This window comes from Macrosteles quadrilineatus, unplaced genomic scaffold (assembly GCF_028750875.1).
Source record: "Macrosteles quadrilineatus isolate MER2022 unplaced genomic scaffold, UCM_ALF_1.0 Scaffold_6__1_contigs__length_79288215, whole genome shotgun sequence".
NCBI classification, from domain to species: Eukaryota; Metazoa; Arthropoda; class Insecta; order Hemiptera; family Cicadellidae; genus Macrosteles; species Macrosteles quadrilineatus.
Genome location: NW_026542599.1, coordinates 59,173,999 through 59,201,729, shown reverse-complemented (window position 1 = coordinate 59,201,729; position 27,731 = coordinate 59,173,999). Strand labels below are relative to the sequence as shown.

Genomic DNA, 27,731 nt, shown 5'->3' with positions numbered 1-27,731 from the left:
AAAAAAACAAGAACCTACAAACCATAAACTATTTACATGCTCGAAAGTCTTTATACACAAGAAAAAAGTACCAGCACAGAACGTCCTCTAACATCAGTCTGTCTTACGTATCATACCCTCATCTCGTTCATGGCGGCAGCTGGCACCTTTAAAGCACTTTTAGGGGGATTGTTTGATGTAGGAGACACGTGGTTGCCCATGGGAGTCATCTCGGGAGGCGACTTGCACTTGGGAGGAGGTGGTGGCCTTGGGAGTGACATGTGCATCGTGACTGATCCGTTAGGAGGAGAAGTGACCATGGGAGGTTCCGGAGTCCTCAGAAGACTGATATTCCTCGGAAGCGTCGCCATCGTAGGTATCCTAGGATGGGGGTGCGGTCTCGGAAGAGTTGCTACAGGATGATGGTGATGCATCGGAGAGGACAAAGATTCGCTAGAAGCTTCTCTTGCCACATCGACGATCACACTCGCAGACGATCTATGCTTGTGATAATGACCCTTTACAGTTCCACTCTCATAGTTCCTTTGCTGTTGAAGATTCTTAATCTCCAATCTCGTTTTGTCCCGTTGATAATACACTCCAGCGAATATGAGGATGTTCAGGACAAGAAGTGAGCAGCCGATAGCTATGGTGACACTGAGAGCTGTGCTGTACGCTGCGTAACCAGCTGCTTCTAGACTAGCTAGAGTGTCTGTGGTGTTAGATACGTGAGGATTGACGTAGCCTTGATTGCCGATCACACTGACACAGGTGGTTACCATGGTTTCCATTGTTGTGATAGGTAGGACGACCTCGGCCACGGTTCCGTTCAGGGACCCTCGACGGCGGAGGTCGTCGGTGCGCGAGAGAGGGTCGGGCCGAACTGCGCCGTCGTACAGGCTGGAGTCACCGTGGTTGCGGAAGAGATTGTGGCGAGCTGCGGCGTCCTCCATTCCTGCACGATGGAGCTCGGGGATCAACCTCAGCCATACTGACAGCTGGTGGGCCCTGTAGTGGTTCTTCACGCGGGGCTTGAGGCCTGGGAAATGGTAAATGGAAATCATTACAATTCTGCGATGATAAGATAAATATCAGAAAATGATATACTGTATTTATTTATTAATATGATAATCTATATATAAAGCCAAAAGTACCCATAAACTTTTGAGAAAACTACAAATCACACTCCCATAAACCATTTAAAATGTTCGTCATGACGAGAAATCTTGCGCAAAACTATCTATTACTTCATAAATAATTGTCCTTTAAGGTCGTAATTCCTTTCTAAAGGGAACTTTCCATATACCTAATGTTAAAATACATCAGCTGTACTTATTTTTTTGCAATACTGTATTCAGATTTGTTTATATCAGCCTAACCTAACCAATCCAACCAATCAGTAATGTTATTAATACTTATGAAGTCAAACGGAGTGAAGCCCGTGGTAACAGCTAGTTATTATTATTAGTATGATAGGAGGAATCTAACTGATATTATGTAATGGTGCATACCAAGGACAACTGTCTACATAGTATGTTGTTGGTAAAAAATTCTAAATCTTAGACATACAATTAATAATTATATTTATAGTGTTTTTTATTGTCATACACACCCTCAATATCTGTTGAACTTACAAAATAAAAACGTCAAACAAACTGTAATATGTACACTGTATAAATAAATTATCAAATAAGTATTATTATAATTTGTTTACTCTGCTATAAATCTATACGTGTTGCAAGACAAGAAAATGCTCTAAGTATTGTAAATTATGATGGTTAGTTAATTAATTAAGGCTTAAAGACGAACATATCATGGTTTGGGTTTCACCATTATGAAAAATTTAAAATAAAAAGATTGTCCTACATTTAAAATAAAAAAGTCAATAACGCAAGTAAATTAATAGTATTTATATTCAACATATTAACAAAAAAACTAATTGGTTTGATTTTTTTTTTTTAAACCTAGCAAATTTGCTATACAGATCAAGAACAGAATAATGATACGAAAATAAATCTCATAATGCAAAACTTAGAAAATAATATTGAATATTTGGCTGCATCGCCAAAGGTAAACACTTAATAGTGTTATAAAACAAACATTGTAGAACAATACTAGGCTGCAGGAGTATTTTCTATCATTTATTAAAAAAAGCTGGTAAATAATCGAACAACTTGTGAAATTTGAGATTAAATTATATAAAAAAGATGGAAAAATACATCAGTAACAAGATATACAAGTTCCGGACGGAGTGGTTAATAATAATGATCCACATCATTGAAGATGCATTGCATACTTTAATGCATACACTCATTAAAAAAGATTCTTGCCTTTCCTCTAAACCACGGTAAGGTATTCATAAACATGTAAATACTGACCTATTTCCAGATACTTCTGGTGAACTGGGTCATACTCCTCCCATACAATGGATCTGAATCTGTTCCTCTCCTTAGAAATAGGAAGGGAGGCATCCTGTTTGTCCTTATCGTTTGGATTCCTGAAACCATAAAACCGTCTGTAATGTGCATTAACTGTAGCAAGAACTGTCCACACATAATGAACATTTGTTTTCAACTCTGAATATACACGCTATACAAATTTAAAAAATAATTAATTATTCAATATGTTCTCTAACTCTTTGATAGATTTCAATTAAGTTGTATTAATTTATACCTTCTTTACTTCCACAAATTCCAGGCGAATATTGATTTTCATCTTTAAACTAGCCTCTGGCATACTTTTAGTTCATACAGGACATACCATTATATGCTTGGAGAATGTAACTGACGTAAACGTGAGTTGCATTCAGGACAATACTTTTAAATTGGATCATGTCTTCAAGAAAGTCTTTCAAAGAATGTAATATTGAAACAAGATTTCATCGTAGTTCAATCGTTATTCAGACAGTTTAATACAACAAATGCCAATCTAAAGTAAGACAGTCTATATACAAACTTTATTCATAATAAATTTGAACTTGTATATTTTTATTTTTATTTGCGCATCTAATATTAATTTGTTCCATATTAGTAAAAAGTATGACGAATTCGCATGTTTGATTGAAAGACTTATTGCATTAATTGTTGTATGTATTTGTTTTAGATTTAGTCCTATCGTGCTAAGCCTTTGGCTTATATATTCAAACTTATTATTTACAAAGGCTTTGTTACTTATGTTTATAAATCAAAATAATGTTTTTAACACCTGTACAATAAACGATTTTCTTAAACGCATTTTACTTTTAAATCAATTTTCAAGCTGGACTATCAAAGTTAAATAAAATAAAATCTCTGGATTATCAAACTAGCCATCTGAAACACCACCAAATGTCGTAGAAAATAGTATGTATAGTTTATTGTTAAATTTTATTTTAGAACTTTGATTATAAGTAATATTTTATCACGTTACAACGTCACATCTGACAGTATGGATTCAGTATAGTGTTTCGAAATTGGCCCTCTGACATGTCAGCCTTGACAATTCGTTATCGAACACTCTCCACTGATGATTCCCCCTTCACCCTGAAATTACGCCCCCCTCTAAAACCCCCCTGCCACCCTCTGACATCCAATATTCCCTCATCGTGGTAGAGACACTAGACATTTAATTGGTGATTCAATAACGAGGTTAATAAAAATCTCAATTGACAAATGGCGATTGATTTAGCGATGAAAACGCAAAAAGTATTCAATGTAAATAATTCTCTGGTGGCTTTATAGGTTTTTTAAGGGATTATTTTTTGTGAGATTCAAGTTGACGTTTTCGATCGAAAGTGATTTAGATAAAAATACACAGTTACAATTAAGCATTATAGCTAAATTCAAAACAAGTGGAATTTATTTGTAGGTGCATTGAAAATGTTTTTAAATGCCATGTGGTAACAGCTTTATTCCAACTTTTGTTTGTATCCAATAATATAATAATCGAATATATTTATGACCTACATTGAGATGATGGCAAATTAGGTTTTAGTGAATAGCTTTTACCAATTTAATTCCGCATTGTTATTTATTTGATTGAAATATAATTTTTAATGTTATCGTAAACAATTTTGCATCATAGAAAATCATTACGTAGTGCGTTTGGAAACAAAGTGCTTGGTTCTTAAACTAAGTATTGTGTACGTCTTTGTGACTACAATTACAACTAGTTTAAGTTTAGGTTCTTAAAAAATTATGGTCTTTAATAAATTATGGCCACTAATTCTTATTCTATTTAAAACATCAATACATCGCACTCAACAGTTTAAGTGTTTAATGTAGCATCCATAATACATGTTTCTGTTTTTTTTTTGGCTCTAGTGAAGGATTATTAGGCCTATATATACATCCACGACTATTTTTATTTAAGAGCCCATTGTAGGAGGTATAATAGATTTGAGATGTGCATGTATATGTCACGTGTATGTACTGCAATTCTTTGTGATTTCAAAGCACTCTACAGCTTGACTTTGTCAAAAAAAATTAGATTTTTCCATTTCGGTTATGATTGATAAATTTAAAATATTTTCATAATCAATGTAACAAATTTTTATGACAAGATAAATATTCATCGTTATTTAGTAAAGGTAAGTGAAAAACTAACAGTTATCAATCTCTTACCCTGTTTTGATGAAGTTGGTGAGGTAGGTTATGACGGACTCACACAGCGCAATCTCAGACTTGGTGTAGTTTTTGAGGAAATGAGAGAAACCATCAACTAGAGGAGCTCCCAAGAAGTAGGTCAATTCGTCCCCGTGGACTGTACCCAGCCTCTACAACAATACCACAAATGTAATGGCTCTAAGAGCACTTACACTAATAGCATTCATATCTTGACGTATAATATCGTGAATGTTGTACTTAAGGCAAGTCTTATCTGTGTTATGTTTTTATCCACAATTGTCAAGTAAATTTACAAATAGTCGAATGATGAATTTGAATTATTATTACAGTAGTAAATAAAAATTATATTAGTAGTAAATACAAATAGCATCACACGTGTTGAAGAATAAATGAATTCATTCATTAAATAATTTACTTTACGACTTATTTTAGAGCCATGCAATTGGCATTTCTGTTACCAGAGACTTTATCCAATAATAAAATAATTTTAAAAATATAAAAAAAAATTTTCCATGTTACGTACCCAAAAAAAAATTAAAATGAACATAATACCATTGACTTTATTTCTAAGATAATACGTTCAAATATTTTTAACTAAACACGTCCTATGTTTTGCTAAAAATGTTCTTTTCTCAAATGATAAGGATGTGAACAACACACACCTACACGGTTTTTGTTGAACCACAATAATCGTTATGAATAAAATAAATTCTTATTTTTAAAATTCTATTAATTGTGTACATTTTTAAAGGATATTATAATGCTGTTAGGTAATAATTTGTATGTACAATTTTATAACCACTGTATTATTTACCTGAGGATAGTCCCCATCCTTCGTCTGATAATCAAACACGTAGAAGTACGACCTCGTGTTCAGTTGACTGGAAGTGTCCACATTTGCCAAAGGAGTACTAAGTAAATCCCCTGTCTGTACCACAGGAGCCACGAACTGTGCGTCACTCAACGCACCGACAGTAGCGTCTCTAGTGTTGATCGGGTGAACCACTGTTCTTTCCCAGTCCGTATACTCGTTCACTATGGTCAAAAATATCTCCGAAAGGTGATAGATATACGCGTTCCTAACGTAAGTCCTTAATATCTTATCCCGCCTTTCGAAATCAAAACCACTTTGAATGTCAGTGGAGGAAAACCTCCAAAGGGCTTCACTAGTAACGACTCCGAAGAGCAAATCGTATCTGTTAGCGCCCATGAACTCCCCACTTCTCTTGACATTGACGTTGAGACCCTGCATGTCTGGCAGGAAGTGGGTTAGAAGATCTTCTCGGAAGTCAGTCTTGATGACTACCCCGTCTACGCTGGGGCCGAAGGAGCTGAGGTAAGCAGGGGCAGGAACGTCATTACGCATTAGATCTTCTAGGGGAACGTCTCGGAGGCAGTCTACGATCTCCTCGTGATCTTTGAATAGGTCGTCGGGAACGGAACAATTCACTTGTTTGGCCAGCTTCATAGCTGACGTCACTGGGTCCTCAACGATCGCCCAGGAGCTAAGAGCCGATCCTGAGAGAAGAACTGCCCGATGGAAAAGACCTGTCATGAAATAAATCAATGCATTACTACCCAGATAAATATATAACATCAGATATGTGTCATAGCAGGGCTGTTGGACCGGAAAAGAGGTAATTAGTGGGGTGGTTATTGGGTGTAAGTAAGGAGGAAGGGTAAATGGTATAAAGAATATTAGTGACGTAGCTTTATCTAAATACATCTAAATATCCTTGACTTTAGACTACAGACGTTTACTAATAACATCAACACATTATGTGGTAATATTACGTAATTCAGGCCATTCCATTTCAACTAAGTCAATGATCTCCACGTATTCCTTTATACTCTCACTTTCAACAAAAAATCTGATGATGTCAATTCCCGTCTAACAGCCCTATTATGGCATTACTTATATCATTAGCCCAGAAGTAAAATTCATGTTTTGAACCAACAGGTGTTTAGGGTTTTAAAACGCTATCGACTTTCCCAATCAGCCAATTTTCCATTGGCTATTCCATGTTGTAGTTTCCGCAACTGTGCTAATTAAGGTAGTTTAACTAGCGTTAAAGTTCAAGCTGTTTGCGTCGGCCAATCACTAGTGGTGTGAGAAGTCTAGCCAGTATAAACTGGATTGTTTGTTTTATATTATTGGTATCTAAGCTGTTAACCTAATTTATTAGAACATTATTTTGGTTTTGCTACAAGCATTTTAAGTGGACCTTATAAAAATGAGGTTTGCATAGCTACTGTTTTAGCGGGGGTTATTATTGTTACAGTACTAGTTCATTACTGGTGGAAATAGATACGCAGCATGGTTCTAAAGTTTGTAAAATATTTACCAGATAGCTTAATATAACCGGTTGGTTCTCAAATTGTAACATTATTATGTAGTTCGATCTTGGAAAACTGTTTTAAGATGGTATTTGAGAATGATGCATATAATAATCTGTATCAGGTATTGGTCTAAACACTTACCAGTAGGCACATACCAGGCTTGACTTTAATTTCAAATTATGCAAAACCTCACTTATAAGACTCAAATTATAAGACTTGTTCACACTTATCCTGTCAAGTGCATCATTAAATTAGGATTTGCTAAAAGAATCTTAACGGAAAATATGTTTGAACAATTATGTCAATTAATGTCAATGATTAGAATTATGTTTAGCTAGTGTAAATCAAGTTTCAAAATCGCAAAGAAAGATCCGTGTTTGTTCACCAAACTGGGCTTTTGGCAATTAAATCACTTAAATATACTGTGACACAACCACTAGCAGAAATTAAATACTAGTTAGGCCCAAAAAGAGTTTATATTATGTTTTTGTTGTTACCATGAAACATTTGTGAATCTTTTCATAAACACTGTGGTACAGTCACTACCAAAATGTCGTGTCCTGTTCAGTGTGTATTGTGGTGTATTACAGTAAATAACATAATAAATTGTAAAAAAACCCTCATACAAAAGTATTTCAAACCTGGCATGACGGTTGGAGACATGATGAGCAGATGTATGCATGCAGCTCCTGTCCCATGTCCCATAAGTGTTACACTTCCAGGGTCACCACCGAACAGAGCGATGTTTTGCTGCACCCAGTGAAGAGCTGCGACTTGGTCCATCAGACCGTAGTTGGCCACCCGGGCCTTCAGATGAGGGGCGGCGTTGGCGTTCAGGAAACCTGGGGAAATATTTCTTATTCAAACATTTTAGACTGTTGGTATGTGTAATGATAAATGTATGAAGAAAAAGTTACGGTATAAGGTGTACCAGTGTTAAAAATGTTATATTGTTCAAATGTTACAACGGAACCCTGTTTTTCATGGTCATTAAATCAATTTAACGACCATTTAAAACATGGGTTTAGCCACCAAAAGAATGATTAGTAGAATTGTTGCAATGTAAATTTCTGATTTCTGACGACCGTTTTAATTACTAACTAACCACCCATTGACCGTAAATGGATATGTTAAAAACCGTAAATGGTTTAAGTTTATTTCAACATTGTTTTTTTAGCTGGTAAAAAAGATAGTTTGTAAGCTATGGATTCTTTTATATTGCATCATAGGGCTAAAGACTGCAGGATTAAAATTTTGACACAAGCGCACTGTTTAAGAGGCTAAATATTAACTGTAGCCATTTTGATTTTTTACATAATATACACCTGGAATTTGTGTAACAATGGCTATTTCAGTATTACAATTTCAACAGTCACCACTAATAACAGAATTTTGCCAAAAACTGATGATAACCAATTTTGATTCTAGTCTCCTTTGTTTTTCCTGGAATTTTTCACTTGGGCTTGCAAAAGTAATGCGTGGCTTGTCAGTTAAGAACGGGACCACTGATGCACCTGGTTTATATTGGCTGATGTGGCTATTAAGTAAGTATATGACATATAAGTATATGGTATATATGTATATGGATAAGTATTTATGGCTGTTGTTAAAATATAATAGTCATGGATTAAGTTAATACAAAAAAGTGTATTTTTAATTGCCAAAGTTGGGTACTTAACCGATAATATTCACAAATTTTAAAATTTACGAAAACGAAACAATTCTATACCATTATGAGCTGGAAAACTGCAACACATCCCTAAAACATGTATGGTGGTGTTTGTGCGTCCCTGTTCATGCCTTGTTCAGCTCATTTAACCAAACACATAGCTGTTACCAGTTACGTGGCAAAGCTTTATAATAAATAATAATATATACATTTCAAGACCCAGAAGTAGAGCCCTTGGTTATTTTTTTTAACATTTCTACTTATATATTATTATTTCAAAGAGTAAACTATCTATCATTAAAAAGTGTCAGATATTTCATTAACTCTACTTTCGATGGATTTGTTGTGCCTAGCTAATTATAACAACATTATTCTCTTAACAAGGTTTGCGACTTAGTGTTGGATTTTTTATTATTTATATATATCTTCTGTATAAAGTATTAAAATAAGATCTGCTTCGATTCCAATGTTAAACGAGTTATTTAAATTAGTATATTCAGTCAACATTTAAAATCTAAATTACGACTTGTAATGCATTAATTTAGATAAAATATATGCCATTTTATGTTCTGTATCTTTGGAGCCAAATATCCATTAACTCAAAATTACGAAAAAATGAAATTAACAGAATTAAAAAAATATTTATTTACAAAATTAATAAATTATTAATTTACAAACTTAAAGGTTTTACTGTAAATTTACCAAGATACAATCAAATTAAATACAAAACATTCATTACCAAAATCCACTAAGGTGATGATATTGCAAACTATTTGAGCAACTATCTGCATACAAATTAATAAGTATTTCCGTAATGACTTTTACATTTTCACGAATCATAGAAAAATACAAAATAAATAGCTTCAACGTCACCAGGTGTACTTTAACACAATGTCTTCATTACTGCAGTGCTGGGAGGTAATGGGATTTTGTTTCATAACGATTCTTTTTATGAGCTCTTTTATGAGCTTAATTGTGTGTTATAAGATTCATTAATCTAAAATTTGCCAAAATCAGGTAGGTAGTAGGTAGTCAGTGCTAACACCCATAAAGGATCATGTTCACTGAATTTATATGACTGTTATATAGAATAGAGAGTATATGTAGTCAAATTTAATTTTGATATCCTATTTATTACTAAGGTCAATGAATTAATCCATGAGTATTTAAAATTATAATATAAATGATAGTGACGTTTTATCATGGTATTTATTGATTGTTATTCAGCTACGCCACGTTAACCACTAGCATTTTAATGAATGGTTGTAGATGATTACATCCGCTAATTCATAAATGGATTTCAATTAAATTGATCTGTTTACTTTTAAATGTATGTATTGATAACGGAGAAATATGCATTAATATTGTTATAGTTATTTTACAAAAAGGAGTTTGTATTCAATTCATTTAAAACGTAAATGGCCTGTATTAGTAGACTCACCCAAAACTATCCTCTTACAAACATTTTTTTATGGAGTTTTATTATTGTGTTTATTTATTAAAACTTACTACAGGTACTCTAAAACCTTTTAAATTGAATCAGTAAAATATTTATCAATATTAGCTCAATTTGTTACTTTTATTTCGTGCATAAATAAACATATATTATACTTCAATCAAATTATATAAATTTTAATTGAATAGATTAAAGCATAATCTTGAATGTCGTAAATTACGTGATTATGGACACCAATTCCAATATATTTCTTAAATTATTTATCAAAATATAATCAACTACAATATTAAAGTTTATCTAGAAGGTAAAAACTATATTTCTTACCCAAAATGCCAAGCCTGTAGTTGAGAGTTACTACAACTAAGTCTGCGTAGCTGGCCAACACACTTCCGTCGTAAGGATTTCCGGAGTTCCAGGAAAAGGACTCTCCATGAATAAACAGCAGAACAGGATGTCTGGTCAACTTCCCTCCAGCCACATCTGTACAGGAAACAAGGATAGGCAACCTTAAAAATTCGAAGATAATTAATAAAAGCATTTATAGAGCTAAGATAACTGAGAACACAATGTAATTAATTTCATAAAATAAAATAAAGTAAAAGGCAAAGCTATTACTTTAAAGAAAAATTAGTTGTTTATTGACATAGAATTATAGTTGTTATTATTAGATAAAATATACATAAAACATGCATTAAAATCTAGCCACGTTTAAAAAATAAAAATATTTTACGATCCTCATTCTTTATTGCCTTACAATTGACAATCCTAATTGACTATTGTGTCTTCTAACTGACTTATCCTTGTGCCTTGTACTCTAGCTAACGAATTGTTTTAAATAAGTTAGAGGTCTCTCAGATCATGTATTTTCCTGTCATCATATAAGGCCTGAGCGTTTCAAGTGTATCAAGCGAAGCTATGATAAATAAACACGCAAAGCCAATATTAGTTTATACCCACCAGATTTAAACATTAAACAGACAGTGGTTGTTACGACTATGAAAACACATTGAGTTGATTTGATTTTGGTTATTGTTTATTGTTGACCAAGTCTCAACAATTGTTTGGATAGTCATAAACTCAATTTATGAGAAGCAAGTACTATTCCTTATTTATTTAAATATTAGATGACTATGTTACTCCATGGATATTGTGTTAAATCAACATATTAAAGTAACAGATAAAAAAGTTAATATTATATTGTTTTCTCCCATATCCTATAGAGATAAATGATTTAAATATGCAAGTATCTTATTTAATATATTATAAGTTATTTAATTACTCAAGTAGGTTGTGCCCCAGTACAGATTTTTTCAGTTTATCAGTTTTTGTTTAGTACTCTTTATATGCACAATTTTAAGGCCGTGATCGAAAAACTCATATTCAAAGCGACTTCAAGCTTATTCAAAATGCTATTTTAAACACACAATAGTGAATGAATCTGTTGGAATGCAATAGGTTATTATTACACCTATTGAATTTTCTTAACATAGTTTCAAGCAATTTATGGATACGTTTTGAAGTCCTTATTCATCTAAAAGAAACATATAAATTTTGTTATTTACATATGACTTTAATCTTTTAGTTCTGAAATAGATATGCCGTTCGCACAGTTTCAATTTAACGTATTATTAATTGTGTTATTTTTAATTACGTTAGCTTTGTAGTCAATCTTTTTGATAGAGATATAGCTTTATCTTGACTTATTACACATAAAATTTATGTTGGGAAGAATTTTAAGCCAAACATTTAATACGTAACTTAGATAATGTAACAAAAACCAATATAATCCTCGATTTTCCTTCAATCCATAAGGTTATTGATGAAGCTTGCCTCGAGAACTTATGTTAAGACTATTAGTAAGAGATGTTTATAGAACATTCGGGTACGAGGCAGTCTGAGTTGATTACATACTGTCGGATTAACCTTACCGATATGAATTAACAAAAGTAAGAGAGGACTCTTGCCATCCTTACTGTAACAAAGAGTATGCTTCTTGTCAGGTATCTAAATTCCGATCGGTTCTGAAGTAAAGCAGGCTGCACAGAAGTACACGAATGCTGCAGTTGCCTAGGTTTCCTCTTGCTAGACCTATAAATGTATCTGTCTGTACAAAGAAGAGCTATGCATGATTTTTAAAACTATTTCATGAAATGTAAAGCAAATGCAATAGCCTTACCTTGCGCTGGAGCGTAGATATTGAGGTAGAGGCAGTCTTCACTCTGATTCCTCAATTCTGGCAGCAACCTCCGCAGGTACCTCAGTCTCCCCACAGGCATTCTCAACAGCGCTGCAGTGTCGTTAGTAATGTCAGGAGGTTGTTGAGGACAAACTGGACTCATCTTGTCAGCAACCAAAACACCCTCCCAAGGTGATGGGGTGCGAGTAGGGCTGAATCTATTGCTCGCAATAGGAGGCGTGGCGTATGGCACTCCTAGAAACGCCTCTATAGGCTTCAAATGCTTCGCTGGGTTCATAGGCTTCACTATCCCCTGCAGCTTTCCGTAGCGTGTTTGGACTATTCTAGTCAATGTGTTTCCACTTTCACTCTTCGTTAGAATCAACAACAGAGACAAAACAAGTAAGAGGTAGTCAGGTGCATGAAGGAACATTATTGATGGCCATTTTATTTCCATAATCTTAGAGACATTTTCACCGATTGCTTGGTTTTATCTTGAGGTTATTCTTAGGTTGGAGGTATTTGGGATTTCAGGCGATTGTTTGCCGAGGTGAAAAAGCCTTTTCCATTGTGCCTTTTTTACTTCTTCCGCCATCTTTAGAAGTATCTGCAATAACAACGAAAATTAACAGTGGTCTAGAAATATGATTATGAAAATCATTAAATATATATATTTAACGTATCCTTGAGTTTACTCATTTATCAGGTATTCTATTATGGAATATTTATAAAACAGTTAAGCTATGCAGGAGAAACGATCGTAAATTTTAAGGATGCATTCAAAGTATTTGCAGCCATTTAGAAAAATATTAACAAATATCCCTAGACAATTTAGACCTGTTTTTATCCTTCAGTTAACCAACATCATTGGATTTTTCATAGACGTTTAGAGCTTCAACAACCTTGTTGACAGCAAAGACTTAGCATTAGTGCGTAAGTTTGCTTGCTAACTTAAGAATGACGAAAATATTTCTCCAAAGAAGGTTAACTTGTTTACTTAATGTTATTTTAACATTAAGCCAAAAAAAAACCATATAATGAAGACCATAAATCAGGTGAATAGTCATTTACACCCTATATCCTATCAAATGTCTACTTATAACAGTCTCATGTTTTATCTTAGGTGACGATAGTCTACTACCAAATATACTTTAGGACGTGTTTGTATATAAAACTTTCAAAGGTACAAAGAAGGAGAGTAGGTTAGCTCATTTGCAGCCTCAAGGGAACCTCCGAGCAAGCTTCTCAGGAATAATGTATCTCTTGTTCACAAAGTCGATGTATCCGACAAACTTTGTTTGACATGTTCCTACGCTAAACACGAACATGGAAATACTTTCGTGCTTCCTGTTCGGCCAAATTTATGTTTATTCTGCACATATTATCAGAGAAGTTTGCATGCTTGCGTAACGCAATTCACTATACCTTCATTTACTTCCACTTAATATTATATCACATGCAATATTGGCATTCATTTTGAAGTATGGCTATTATTTTGGATTCTGGTACATTCTTGCCATTCTCAGACCAACTCTTTGTAAATCATTTTAATAAAAAAATTACAAGTGTATAGACATACACCTAGTAACACACTCCTACGGAAGATACAACAATTTTAGCAAAACCAACTTAGCCTAACCTCCATTGTTTTCTAGTCTTGTACATGTACACATTATAACAAATGCGGTAAAACTGTAGATACATCCACAAACTACTTTTTGATTATATTGATTTACAATAAGTAGTGCCCACAAGCACAAAACATACGAAAAGGAAATCTCTTCCTGGGTTGTTTTCATGGAATTTCATTTATCCCAATGTTCTTCAATAAAATATGATAAATATCAATATTAATTATGAAATTATATTATGTCATTTACATCAAAACGTGTTCAAAACGAATAAAACCATTGTTTAAAAGTTTTCTAGTCATTTAAATCTTTAAAATTACAACAAAGTGCATTTATAGAGACAACCCTATGTTTAAAACGATTTATTAGTTACATGTATAAACTGACTTATGTGAACAATTCCTATTATTTATACCAAGCTTTAATGCGATGTGTAGTCATCTTGTGTGTTGATTAGACAAGTGTGACATAATAGTGATACATGTAATTGCAGCAGTACTATTTTGATTACATTGTTGTATATAATACAAACGTAATAAAATCAAATAAAATTGATTAATGTAATTACCATTTTTTTATTTTTTTTTTTTATAGGGATTATCATCAGAGGCGTTTTCACAAATATAATTGCCATTATTGTAGTGTTGCTTACAATAATAAAAAAATATATAAAAAAATATAGTATAAAATTTAGTATTTTGTGTACCAGAGAAAGCGTACCATGTTTCTAATATACGGATTGGGATAATTTCACACACAGATATTTTAAGATTTTGATATTTAAAATAATTTATTATAGAGAACATTATTTGGGTTTGTAAACACAACTATTATCTTACAATTATTATCTATAGTCCTACATACTCAACATGTCATTCTTATTTTCTATAAACGTTAGCTATGTTGAAGTAGGGCATTCAAAAGTAAGCCGGGATTGAAAAGTTTGTAAATGGACTGTACAAACTTTATTCAGAAATTATTATCTATAGTCCTGCATACTCAACATGTCATTCTTATTTTCTATAACCGTTAGCTATGTTGAAGTAGGGCATTCAAAAGTAAGCCGGGATTGAAACGTTTGTAAATGGACTGTACAAACTTTATTCAGAAATTATTATCTATAGTCCTACATACTCAACATGTCATTCTTATTTTCTATAACCGTTAGCTATGTTCAAGTAGGGCATTCAAAAGTAAGCCGGGATTGAAAAGTTTGTAAATGGACTGTACAAACATACGAACTGTGATTCCTTTACAAATGAAAGCGCCGCTTCAGAGGCTCCGAGTCCCTCGACTCTTTATTTCCATTTGCTGACTCCATCTTATTGTTTGCCTCTCCTGATGTCAATTCTGAGCGAACTTCAGCCCTTGAACCACTTTAAATCCCCCCAGAATATGAATGAAGTATAAGAGGTTATTGTTAGAAATAAACGGTTTTAGATCATGTTTAAAGGATGATTGGAGTGTTTATGGTTTGAGAATCGAATGCTGTATTTTTTGTAAAAATTAGTTAGGCACCTCACTTAAAATAAGTTAGGGAGTGAAAAAGTACTGAAACTGATTAAATGACACATTTAATCTTATTCACAATATCATTTGGCTGCATATATATCTACACTTTTGTTTTCACTCAGAAATGTTTGTACCGTCTAAATGAAATTGTAGATCTGAGGAGTTTCCAGCCACAACTATGCTCCTTTGCACAGTATTAGGTTATTTAAAATATCATCTAACAAATTATTTAACATCTTCAAACCACACAAAACATGAATTTGGGAGCCATGCCAATCTTCAACGAGGTTTTAATTTATTTAACACTTCTTTAACATTAGCTACATGTACTTATACGCATTAAAGATCAATCAATAATCATCATGAACAAATGTTTAAAACTTGTGGGCCTGCTATGCACGAACATAACAGATTGTCTAGTCATTTCTTTGGAATAGAGGCTTATACGAATTTTGTAATCTCGTTACTCAGTTATGGCTTTACGTATCTTAACCAAACCAAGGTTATTTAAAAAGAAAACAGTGAAAACTTTGTAATAAGCAAATCCTAATTTTATAACGTATGTCCGATTTAAATATAGCTTAAAATAGTAAGTGTAGGGAGTATTAGGCATACGGGTTTCCATGATGGTTACCAATGGGCTATATAAAAGTAAACAGAGAATCTTAGCCTGCGTTTGTAAACCAGTCAACATTCGACCTAATTGGCAAAATTCATATCTACTTTAATTTAAATCCTCCTATGCAAATACAAACATGATACAAACGTGATTTGTCATCGACTTTAGTTATTTACAACATTTTTATCATAGACTCCTCACTTCATTGTTAAGTTCTAAGTTGGTTATGCTAGTTGTCTTATTTGGAAACGGTTGAGTCAAGCAATGTCGGCTAAATTTAATATTTTTTTTTGCAATAAAGTAATATTTATATGATATCAATGGCAGCTCAAAACAAACAATGTCTGTTTGTAATTAATTAGTAATTATAAAATTAACCTTTGTCTAAATATTATATAAGAAACATGCAATTTTACCAATTATCCACTTACATATGACGAAAATCATTAAACGACAAGTTATAGCAAAAAAAGAAGTCCGGAGGAAGAAGTAAAGGAGATATAATTATATGGATTTTATTTAATCAAGAACAGTAAATCGTCAGGACAAAAAAGGAGATGGAAAGACGCAAGAAGATTGCTTGTTAAAATTAATTAGATTCTCAAAAAAATAAAGTATTTCATTGACCATTGAAAGTTGTATGAATCCCTTATGAATTAATCATTTAGAAATAAGATTACTTGTTACACTATGTTCACTCCGAACATTTGTGGACCTGAGGCCACATACCTAGTGATTTTAAATATACCGATGTAATGCAAACATACAGGGTGTTTTTTTTTTTTTTTTACTTGCATCTTTATTTATGTAAAAACCGCAATAGATAGAAATATACAGTTTGCGGGAATCATCTATTGACGTAGGGGGCCCAATTGTTTTGAATTAAACGTTACATTCACATTCCCCCCTTCCCCCCCTGCCCAAAACTTTTTTTTTAAATAGCGAGGTACCCCTCGTGATATTTGAAATGAAAGAGCATGAAAAAATAAAATGTTTAGTGAAAAAAAAAAAATGGCTCATAAATTTGAAAGATATCCCCCCCCCCTGCTCGGCACTTATTTGTTTGTCAATAGCAAGGTACCCCTTGTGATATATCAAATGAAAGAGAATGAAAAAATAAAATATTTTGGAGAAAAAAATTGAAAATCGGCTCTTGAATTTGTGACATAACCCCCCCCCCCTTTCCCACTACCGATAACTTTTTTTATAATAGCAATGTACCCCTTGTGACATATCAAATGAAAAATGAATTTCACCAAACATTTTTTTTTCATGCTCTTTCATTTGTTATGTCACAAGGGGTACCTTGCTATTTAAAAACAAGTATGGGTAGGGGGAAAGCGGGGGACTATCTCCAAAATTCATGAGCTGATTTTAAATTTTTTTACAAAACATTTTTTTCGTGCTCTTTCTTTTGATATGTCACAAGGGGTACCTTGCTATTTAAAAACAAGTAATGGGCAGGGGGAAAACGGGGGATTATCTCACAAGTTCATGAGCTGATTTTCAATTTTTTTACAAAACATTTTTTTTCGTGCTCTTTCATTTGATATGTCACAAGGGGTACCTTGCTATAAAAAATAAGTTGGGGCATGGTGGAGAGGGGGGAATGTGAATGTAACGTTGAATTCAAAATAATTGGGCCCCCTACGTCAATAGATGAATCCCGCAAACTGCATATTTCTATCTATTGTGGTTTTTACATAAATAAAGATGCAAGTAAAAAAAAAAAAAAAAAAAAAAAAAAAAAACACCCTGTAAATTGAATGTTAAATTTGTCATAAAGATTTTTACATTCACAACAAGAGGTACCTAATGTAACAATGCTGATTTATTTTAATTAATTTATATTGTTAATAATCCTAAAATTTGCTATTTGTTTTAACAATTACAGAGTATTAAGGGTTTAATTACTTTAATTTAAAAAATCACCTCAAATGAAAGTGGCAGTTCAAGAAATTACTGCATTTGCAGTATCATTTACATTTAAAGAGTAGTCTATATCGGAGCTTTTTGGATTAGCCTAAATGCTGGTTAAATGTTCTTCAATATGAACTTTATTGTGTTCGCTTGAACAGCCTCAAGTATATTTTTGTATAGATAGTTCAATTTTTATGATTATTTGGTTTAAACGTTCTAGAAAAGGGATTCAAAAGTTAGGGTGTATTGATAAAAAACCATTATTGTATATGTTTTGTGGTTTGTATAAGCCTATTATTTCAAACTGCTTTGCTATCAAAACAAATTGTGACTTTTGTTAAATTATCCCACTAATATTTCATACTATAATATTATAAGGGAGAAAGTTTGGATGTATGGATGTTTGTGACAATTAAACGCGAAATATACTGGTCGGATTGGGCTGAAATTTGGTGTGATAATAGCTTACATTCCCGATAACATATAGACGCATTTTTATCTCAAAAATCCTTTCAGGGTCTGCCCCAGTGGCTCTGGAGTTTCCCATGTTAACCTTATGTGTATTCATACAAGGAATAAAATAATTTTTATCAGCTGCTTCAACTACACAAGTTGGTTCTAGTTTATTAAATAGCATTAAAAGGTTATAAGGTTTATAAGGTTGTTATAAGGTTGGTTAATTATAAAGTAACTTTTTTGCTTTTAAAAAGCTATGGTAGATGCGCTATACTATTAAAAGATCCAATATTTCGTAAACCGTGTCCTTTCCCAATGCAAACGCAAAGCACGAGTATAACTGCAATTAGCATTTAATAACTATACTCCAACCCCGTACAAAGGGCGGGTAAACTGCTAGTTATTTATATATTTCTATCTACTATTTTGCTTCATTACAATTCTTTGGAAGTTCACATTAAGATTTTGTCAACACACTTTAATAAATATTGTATTTAGTTTAACTTTAACGTTATTTTATAGTGATTGAGTTTATAACGGAAAAAGATTAAGAAGCTTTAATATTACACATCGTATAAAGTACATAAACATCGGTATAGTGGAAACACCAATTTACATCCCAACTTCAACGCATAAATACTATACAGGGTGAATAAAAAATCAAGATCCCCGCATCTAATATTTTTTTATGTAAATATACAGCATAGCATTATTCAAGCAGCATTATTCATTATTATGAAATTTGGTGGTTGTGCATACTAATCATTGAGTTCATTTTATTTTATTTTTTTATTTTGAGTATCCCCCAAAAGGGGGGATTTGTTGGGTATATAAATATTTTTTTATTTAACCCCCTTCAAGTAAGATGTCATTTTGAAGTGTTTACAAAAACTTAAACAATGGCGAAAACTAAAGATCGCTATCTGTTCTCTGTCTAAAAAAGGTAGGCCATCAAATGTATTGAAGAGTACACATTAAAAAGATAAGAAAAAAACTATGTAATTGTAATATTGGCTACCATTTTGGATAGAGAAGAGATAGCGTGCTCTGGCTTTCATCATTTACTAAGCTTTTGTAAACAATTTAAAATTATAGGTGTCACTTGAAGGTCTTCATTAAAAAAATTTGAGTTGCCACAAAAATCCCCTATTTTTGGGGGATACTAAAAATTAGCAAAATTATAAAATAAAATTTCCTGCTAGGTTTACACGACCACGAAAATTATGTCTCTGTATATTTACTTAAAAACATATTAGATGGGGCCTTGACTGTTTATTCAACCTGTATATAAAGGCAATAGAGAGACCTTTGTTCTGACAACAACTTTATAAATAAGTAAATTATCTAACAATGTACATTGGTAACAATTGGTAATTTGATAAATATCAAAACATTGAAGAACCAACCCAAAATATCCACACCCAAATACGATATTTTATTTATTTTTCTGACCTTGGTAATTCTGATAAACATCAAAAGTATTGGCCATTGGATCTATTATGGACATTCCGTTGGATCAATTGATAGTTTTTTTAACTCGGTTGAAGATAAATTGTTTTTTTATAGTTTTGAGAAGGTTTTGCAAGGGTTTCAGATACTTCCATTTAAGTAACCGTCGCAGGTACTGTAATAACAAAAAGTCTGTAGGCTCTTAACATTCAGTCAAAACAACTATTAAAACCGTTTGATTATTAACTAAATTGTTTGGATATCTGCGGATTGTTCGAAAAATGTAAATTTTCCCATAAAACATTAAAAAGTAAACTTATAGATTTATTTAAAAATCTCGAAAACGTCAACAGTTATGTAAGTAATCTATTATAAATGTGAAAGTTTGTGTGTTTGTTTGTTTGAAGTTCAATCAAGTACTACTAGATGGATTGGGCTTAAATTTGACATGATGATACATCACATTCCCGATTGACGTATGGGCCTATTCTTATATAAAAAATCCTTTCGGGCTCCACCCCAGTGGCTGAGTAGCTCCCCATGTTAACCTCATAAGTATTTATAATTAAAAGGGATTAAATATTTTAGTCAGCTTTGTCTACTAATCAAGTTGGTTATATGATATGCAATAGCATTAAAACGTTATAAGGTTTCCCAACGCAGTGTGCAGCACTGTTAGTCTTTTTTGTATTTTTGGCAACAGCTAATTTGATCTCAGTAGCAACAAAGAGCTGTGATACATAATGAGAACTGTCGAAGTAAAATTGTTTACAGTTATGTTTTTAATTATATTAATATTTTTTTATATTGTGCGAGTGTTTGATCGTTTTTTCCTGATGTTTAGGAGCAGTGGTAGAACATTATGGCAATGGTAGATGTATTACAATACATCATACCGTAAATTTACAGAACCAAATGTTATCAAACTGTGTCCTCTCCCATTGCAAACGCAAAGCTTGAGTATAACTGCAATAAGCATTTTATACTTATTTGCTAGCCCCGTACTATGGACGGGTACTCTGCCAGCACACATATATTTCCTTTCTTTGTTAATTGAGTTTTTTAGAGGTTTATGGCCTCTTTAACCCTTGCATTTGCCCGTCCACATAGAGTAACTGCTTAATCCAGCAAAGCAAGGGGTGAACCCGTACCTAGCGAAGGAGAACTGTACTGATAAAATGTTTGCGGCAGTGGCCAGGATCTGAACCCACGATATCGGTGCCTTTGGCCCGAAGTCCGTGACGCTACCGACTATCTCCTGGACCCTGAATCCTGGGTACTAGGGTTCAATTAGGTTAGGAGTTTGTGCAAAATATTTTAAAATTAACTCTGTAAACGAAAGGATACTAATGTATGGTTATCCTGAGCATTCTAAACATTGGAACTTCAAAAAGATTGTTCCTGTTCAGAACATAAGACGATTGTTCAAACACTATTTTAAATATTACTAATTTTAAAATAGTCAGCTCCCATAAGTTTATATTACAAAGGAGACTAAACACGGATGGCAGATAGGTGTTGATGTGATACATGACAAAGTACAGACGTACAAGATGGAGACAAGGACAGCTGTGACGGATTCTGTCAGGAGAGAATCGATGATTCCTCCTGTGAGGGGGGAGAGTCTGGGGTCAAAAGGGGTAAAATAATGTCTCTTTAGCAGAGACAACACTTCAATTGACTCCTTTTCACTCAAAAATAACTTCTGAAATACACCCCAAGAAAGGTTAGTTTCCACAAGTCGCTGTAAATGATTTGTTTGCTGATTAAATATTTCACGGACATTTGTAATAACATTTGTAACACATAATATTTGTAAAGTGAATTGTGATAAGGAGACAAACTGATTATGTAAGAAAAGTTAGTGACTTTTTATTGACCTGATGGCTTGCATGTGCGGAATTTAGAAAATTGGAACTTGTATTTCTCGTACTTAACCAATTTACAACAACAAATTTACACGTAGCCAACATGTTGGTTATTAATTCACGCTTATAAAAAAAAATCCATACGAGAAACGCTTGTTAGGCAGATGTGTTACAAGTTATCGTGTATTTTATACTAAAACAAAATATTTGTTATAAAACATCATCGATATTTTTTTTATTTTACAGTTATTGGTCTTAAACCCTCGTTTCCGAAAATTTTAGTGAATTTCCCGAAAGGGGGGGGGTTGCTATTGACTGCAAAGTAAGACCCAGCTCCCGGACCAATTTACTTGTTAATTTTGTTGTCCCTAGAGTTCAAAAAAAAAAATAAAATTAATTTATATGTGTGTCCGTAAACACGATAATTTAAGCAATTTTTGTAAGATGACGATCAAATTTTATATGAATGTGTACAAATATATAGAATAGGGCTAGAATGAGTTCGCGAATTATATGGATTAGATTGTTGAAACGGGGTATAACACTTTCCAAAAACGGGTTTTTCGTATTTTCCTCTTTAACACGAAGATGTCCAGTTTCACTTGTAGCTGGGTTTTGTGTATTGAATTATTGTTGTAAGCAACGATTCCCATGTTATTCTATAAAAGTTAACAGTTGTGGGTAAAGCCTATTTAGCCGATTTTCATCAAGTTTGGCAAATTAGTTTATATTATCCTTTACTGTTATAATTTGATCAAAAATACTTTTTTCCTTTCCCTACGCAGCAAACATTTGTGTTCTTTAACTCCAATATTATTTAAATAGAATATACGTACGATTTTAATTGAATGAACATTTACTTAGTCTGTAAGTGTGCTGCAGTGGTGGTCTTTTATTTATATTGCTGTATTTACGAATTTGTAATATTTTAAATATACAATAATTTTAAAACATAAATGGAATATTCAGGGTTGGTAAATAAAACGTATACATTTTTCAAATGGAGGTAATGATGACTGTTGTCACTGGTCGAAATACATTGCCATTGAAACATTTATTTTCCAAACAAACTTACTGCATTGTAAATAAAGTGAAAAATATACGTAAAAATTTATTAAATAGTGCCAAGGTTCGTATTTTGTTGAAAAAATATGTCTAGAAGGTGTATTTTTAAATGTACCTCAATATTGTATTTGTTATTTTTTTTTCTTGGTTGACTTGACGTTTATGAAACTGGGACAGTTATTATTAAGTCCTAGAATTACAAACCAAATCAGTCTTTCACATCAAATTATTAATATCGATTCTTCCGGACAGCCGAGCCCAGTGTCTTCTCTGTTTGGATGTTATAGACAACTGATTTAAGTTAGTGTTGGCTTTAAAATGTTGGATCCTATTTTCTTTTTAACAAACTGCCGTTAAAATGTTTATGTGTCCATATTTATTATCATCGACTGTTTATAAGTTGTTTAGTCTGTTTTTACGTAAAGTATTAAATGATAATATTACTATGTATTAAATATTTATATGTATTAAATATTTCTATGCATTAAATATTACTTTGTATTAAATATTCCTATGCCTGACACTGTGCAATATGATATTTTCTAAACTAATAATCTAAGTTTAAACTATTTTTAAGCGTCTTTGGAGATGAAAATACCAGCAGGAGAAAAGTGGGAAATGAAGGCAAATAAAGGCAAGATAAAAGTCCCGAGTCTCAAAGGCTATTTAGGTTGTATTACCTGGGGCATTCCCATCTGTGTGGCTCTTTGGCGTGTGTTTAGGATTCTAACTTATCTACCGTGTGTTTGACGTTAGTTTTTCCATAAAATGCTGAACTAAACAAACAGCAAATAGCATAAGTTTAGTTGTTATTTCAAATACTTGATTTAATTCCATAACTGAATCATTCCTGATTTGTACAAAGAGCTTTAATGGATAAAACCCTGGTTAATCATTTAATTAATAAAGCTATTACATTAAAACCCGTCATATTATAATGCACTCTGTTAGCTACAATAAAATCATCCCAAAGGGCAATACATTGGGTTTTATGTTATTTATTTAACCTTTCTGTTTATATCAGACTAATTGTAATTAATTATTTAATCTCTTGTATTATATTCTCACTAATGTATCAACGATTTATTCTAAATGTATTTCAAACCATCAATATATATCAGAACATAATTAAGTATTTCTATAACAGTTAATAATTCGTAAACAATTATAATCGTACATTAGTTTGATTGGTTTAAAATTTTAAAATCAACGATAATCAATAACAATATTATGTATATTGTATATCACAATAAATAGTGTTTATATGGTTTAATTGCTTTATAGTTATAGCTTTGTTGGTCTTATGCAATAATATTTTGTTTTTAAATTCAATATCATGCATCCTTTTTTAATTTAGTTTTAACTATTAAATACTGTTTTTACAAGATTTTCCCATCCACTACAAAAATGCGTTTATGCACAGTTAAATGAAGACGCCTTTAGTGGTTATGTTACAACATGACACAAACACGATATTTAAATTGTTGTCAAACATTAATCGACAAGGTTTAATGAATAAAATTACTTATTAAAACATTTAAATCTCTAGTTTTTGGACAAGCTTTTAGTATGACAAAGTCGATGAAAGGGTGTTTCGACAAATACAGCCTTGAAAAATCTGGTTTAGGAAATGTTGGACTGTTTTGAGTTGAGAGAGCTTATAAAAGGCCACATTTTGCGACCTCGGCAAGGCTTTTGACATAGTCAACGACAACTAAACTTACTTGTTAGACAAGGCAAGTTATTATAATGTTAGAGGCAGGGAGTTGTTATTTTTTTAAGTTATCTAAAAAATGGATTTCAATATGTTTATGCCTCTACTCTTTTTTGCGTTAATCAATGATCCAGAAGTTAATGCCATCTGGAACTTTCATGTACGCAGACGACACCGCATTGATCACTAAAATCAAAATCAAAGAATTGGCTGAATTTGACATCCAGGAAAATGTTAACAAGGCGAGTGGCTGGCTGGATGCCAACAATTAAATTTTTGAATAGAGGAAGAACTTATGAGGGATCTGACCAAGGAGGAGGGGGTATGCACTTATCGGAAGTATGCATGAGATCGAATTTTGCCATTTTTGCGCTAAGACGACTCTATCGTGTCGTCTCGCAAAATGTAGTTAGTTATTGTTATAGTTATAGTTATTGTATATTGTAGCCTATTTTGGATTATTTCATGCTAGAATTACTTATGGTTTGATCGTCTGGGGCGTTCCTCGGCATCAACAAATGTTTTATCCTATAAAAACGTGCTGTCCGAATCATTGCAGGGGTCCATTATAAAATTCACTATGAATCATGGTTTGTTAATTTAAGTTGTTTACTCTTCCATTAATCTGCAAAACTTGCTATTCATTATTAACCAAACAGATTTAAATGCGTAATAATGACGTGCACTCTTACAACACTAGAATAATATATGGATTACAATTGCCTTGTGTTAGACTAAGTAAATCAATGAAAAAGCCATCTGAACTAGCCATAAGGTTATTTAATAAGCTACCCCTTTCAATTAGGGGCATGCACATTATCAAATTTAAAAACTGTTGTAACCAGGTTCTTACCTGCAAAGACATTTTATTCAATTGATGAATATTTGACAGGAAAATTGACTTACAATGATTTTACGTGAAGATGGGCGAGCACTGTGTTCATTTTATTATTGTATACATTACATATTGCAACCTGAAATATCCAATGTATTCCAAAGAATATCTAATGGAAATAAAAGATCTAATATGATCTAAATGAGTAAAAAAGTCTTTATATGTTTCCTTAAAATTCACCCTCTAGACGGAGAGAGTGCTTCCCCTGTATAGTGTATAGACCTTCGGCAATTTTCGTTGACAAATTATAGTTCTAGGACGGCTCAATGAGTTATACTAATTATGTGTTCGCTCCAAACTGAATGGTGTATAATTCATAATTGTTCAACTAGTCATAAATTTACTGATGGTTGAAGGACTGATGAAAAAATTTTTCATCTTCATCTGTGTTTCACTTATTCACATTAAATATAAACAAGTATGTATACTTATCATCTATCAGTGACAGAGATTTGCATACTTATATTGTAAAAAAAAATCTTCAATAATAACAGTATACAGTGGTTTAAATATAATTTAAAATAGGAACTGCACCAATATCTTATAAATTTACATTTTTTGAGACCTTCGTTAGGCATCATGTTATCATTAGACACATAAAATAACTCAAGGTTACTACACACTAAAACAACACGCATTTAATTCCCTTAAACCAACTTTTACCAACAAATATTCCCACAGGTGATTTAAACTTGAAACTTTAATCCCAATTACTCATTAAAATATTGTTATTCTGTCCTTAGACTAGCCACGCCCCGAAACATAAATGAAATTTTACAATTTACCTAACCTTCGGTTATATTCATTTCTTTAACATATATCTTAATATTTCTTCGGTATCTAGTATTAGCTTCATAAAACAAAAGCATGAACCCGTTTATGCATGCATAAAACTGTTATTGAAGTAAAGTGCCTCATCACAATGGTTTGTATTTTGGAAATCCTTGTGAAATAATAAAATAATGAAAATAATAAAATAATAAATTATCGGATGAAACTAGTCAAAACAATAATAGTTTTGCTTAAAATAGTTTTGTATGGTTAAATTAGTTTTACAGTTGCCGATTAAAGACTAGTACATTCTGGAAATTATCATATAGCTTACCCATTAAAATAGGAAAATACTTTGTATCTTTCATCAAACGTAAATTTGACAGTTTATATTAATCTTTCAATATTGTTTTAAAGTCATCTTCCAAAGGCTTTTCGCTTTACATGGTTTTTGATTGCATTGACTACAGTTTATTCATATCTGACAAAGTATTCCCAAACACGTCTCATCCATTACATACGTCAATTTTATGCCAATCATTACGGCGCAGGGTTTTTTATAAGTTAAATATTTTTCAGGAAGACAGGTTAAGAGACAGCTTTACTTTACTTATTTTTACTTAGCAGTGTACAAATTCAAATGGGAAATGTTTTTGCCTAAGCTGTAATACGTCTTAATGACTAACATGACGAATACAGTTAAAATAAAATCTAAGATTGAAATGCAGTAAACATATAACCATATAACTATAGTTTGCATATTTATTAAATGAAATTGCTTTATAAAATATTGAGATTATTATAAATATTATATGTAGGCTAGTCATAAAATCATTTGTATTTACAATAGTTAATTAAGTCAATTACGTATCCCTATGAATTATAACTTAATATTCCTTTTTTAAACTAATTCCAAGCACTGCATAGCAGAGAATAATTGATTAACCTTTTGACACAATAACAAACAATCTTACCTTTCACTTAAATCCGCTTAATCCTTTCACCCCCTTGATATCCATTGCCACAAACACACACAATTTAGCCACTTAATCCCAAAATCCTGTCAGATTGGAAGCGCCCGATCGACAAAATAAAAAGCAATTAACTTCTGGGTGATTTGTCGCTGGCAAAATTGCTTTCCGGAGACAAATCATGCGTCAGAGCGGAGCTGGGACGTAGCACTGCCAAAACCATCCATGGGCACACCATAGTAGGTTGTAGTAGGTAGTAAGTTGTAATATTTGTCACTGAGTAAACATTTGTACACAGTCATTCTTAAAAATTATATTAAAAAAATGTTTCTTTAGATATAATGTAATAAAATTGCACTGTAAAAATCACAATATTTTACACCTAAACATTTATAATGTTTTGAGTACTATATCCAAAAAGAATCACTACCTGGTAAAAAAGTCCAAGATTCCAACTGATCAAAGTAATAATATTTTTAACATCACACAAAGAAACTAATTTTAAATCACTGATGATGAGTAAAACTATATTTATAAAATAAAATTAAAATCACTCTCTAATTTCCGACACCATAAGGAAACTGTCAGCAGACAGGGTCATGCAGGGTTGGGTTTTGACAGGTACCTTTGCAAGGG

At 32.4% G+C, this 27,731-nt stretch overlaps 1 protein-coding gene across 1 annotated transcript; it reads right to left on the bottom strand.

Moving 5' to 3' along the window:
- Positions 1 to 27,731, bottom strand: LOC128997048 (neuroligin-4, Y-linked-like). Its single transcript, XM_054422628.1, has 8 exons — positions 27,099 to 27,731; positions 12,225 to 12,831; positions 10,373 to 10,528; positions 7,565 to 7,765; positions 5,398 to 6,131; positions 4,581 to 4,732; positions 2,358 to 2,476; positions 1 to 1,018 (listed from the first exon to the last, which is right to left on the bottom strand). The coding sequence occupies exons 2-8, from the start codon at positions 12,679 to 12,681 to the stop codon at positions 111 to 113; spliced, it is 2,727 nt and encodes a 908-aa protein (XP_054278603.1). The 5' UTR covers positions 12,682 to 12,831; positions 27,099 to 27,731; the 3' UTR covers positions 1 to 110.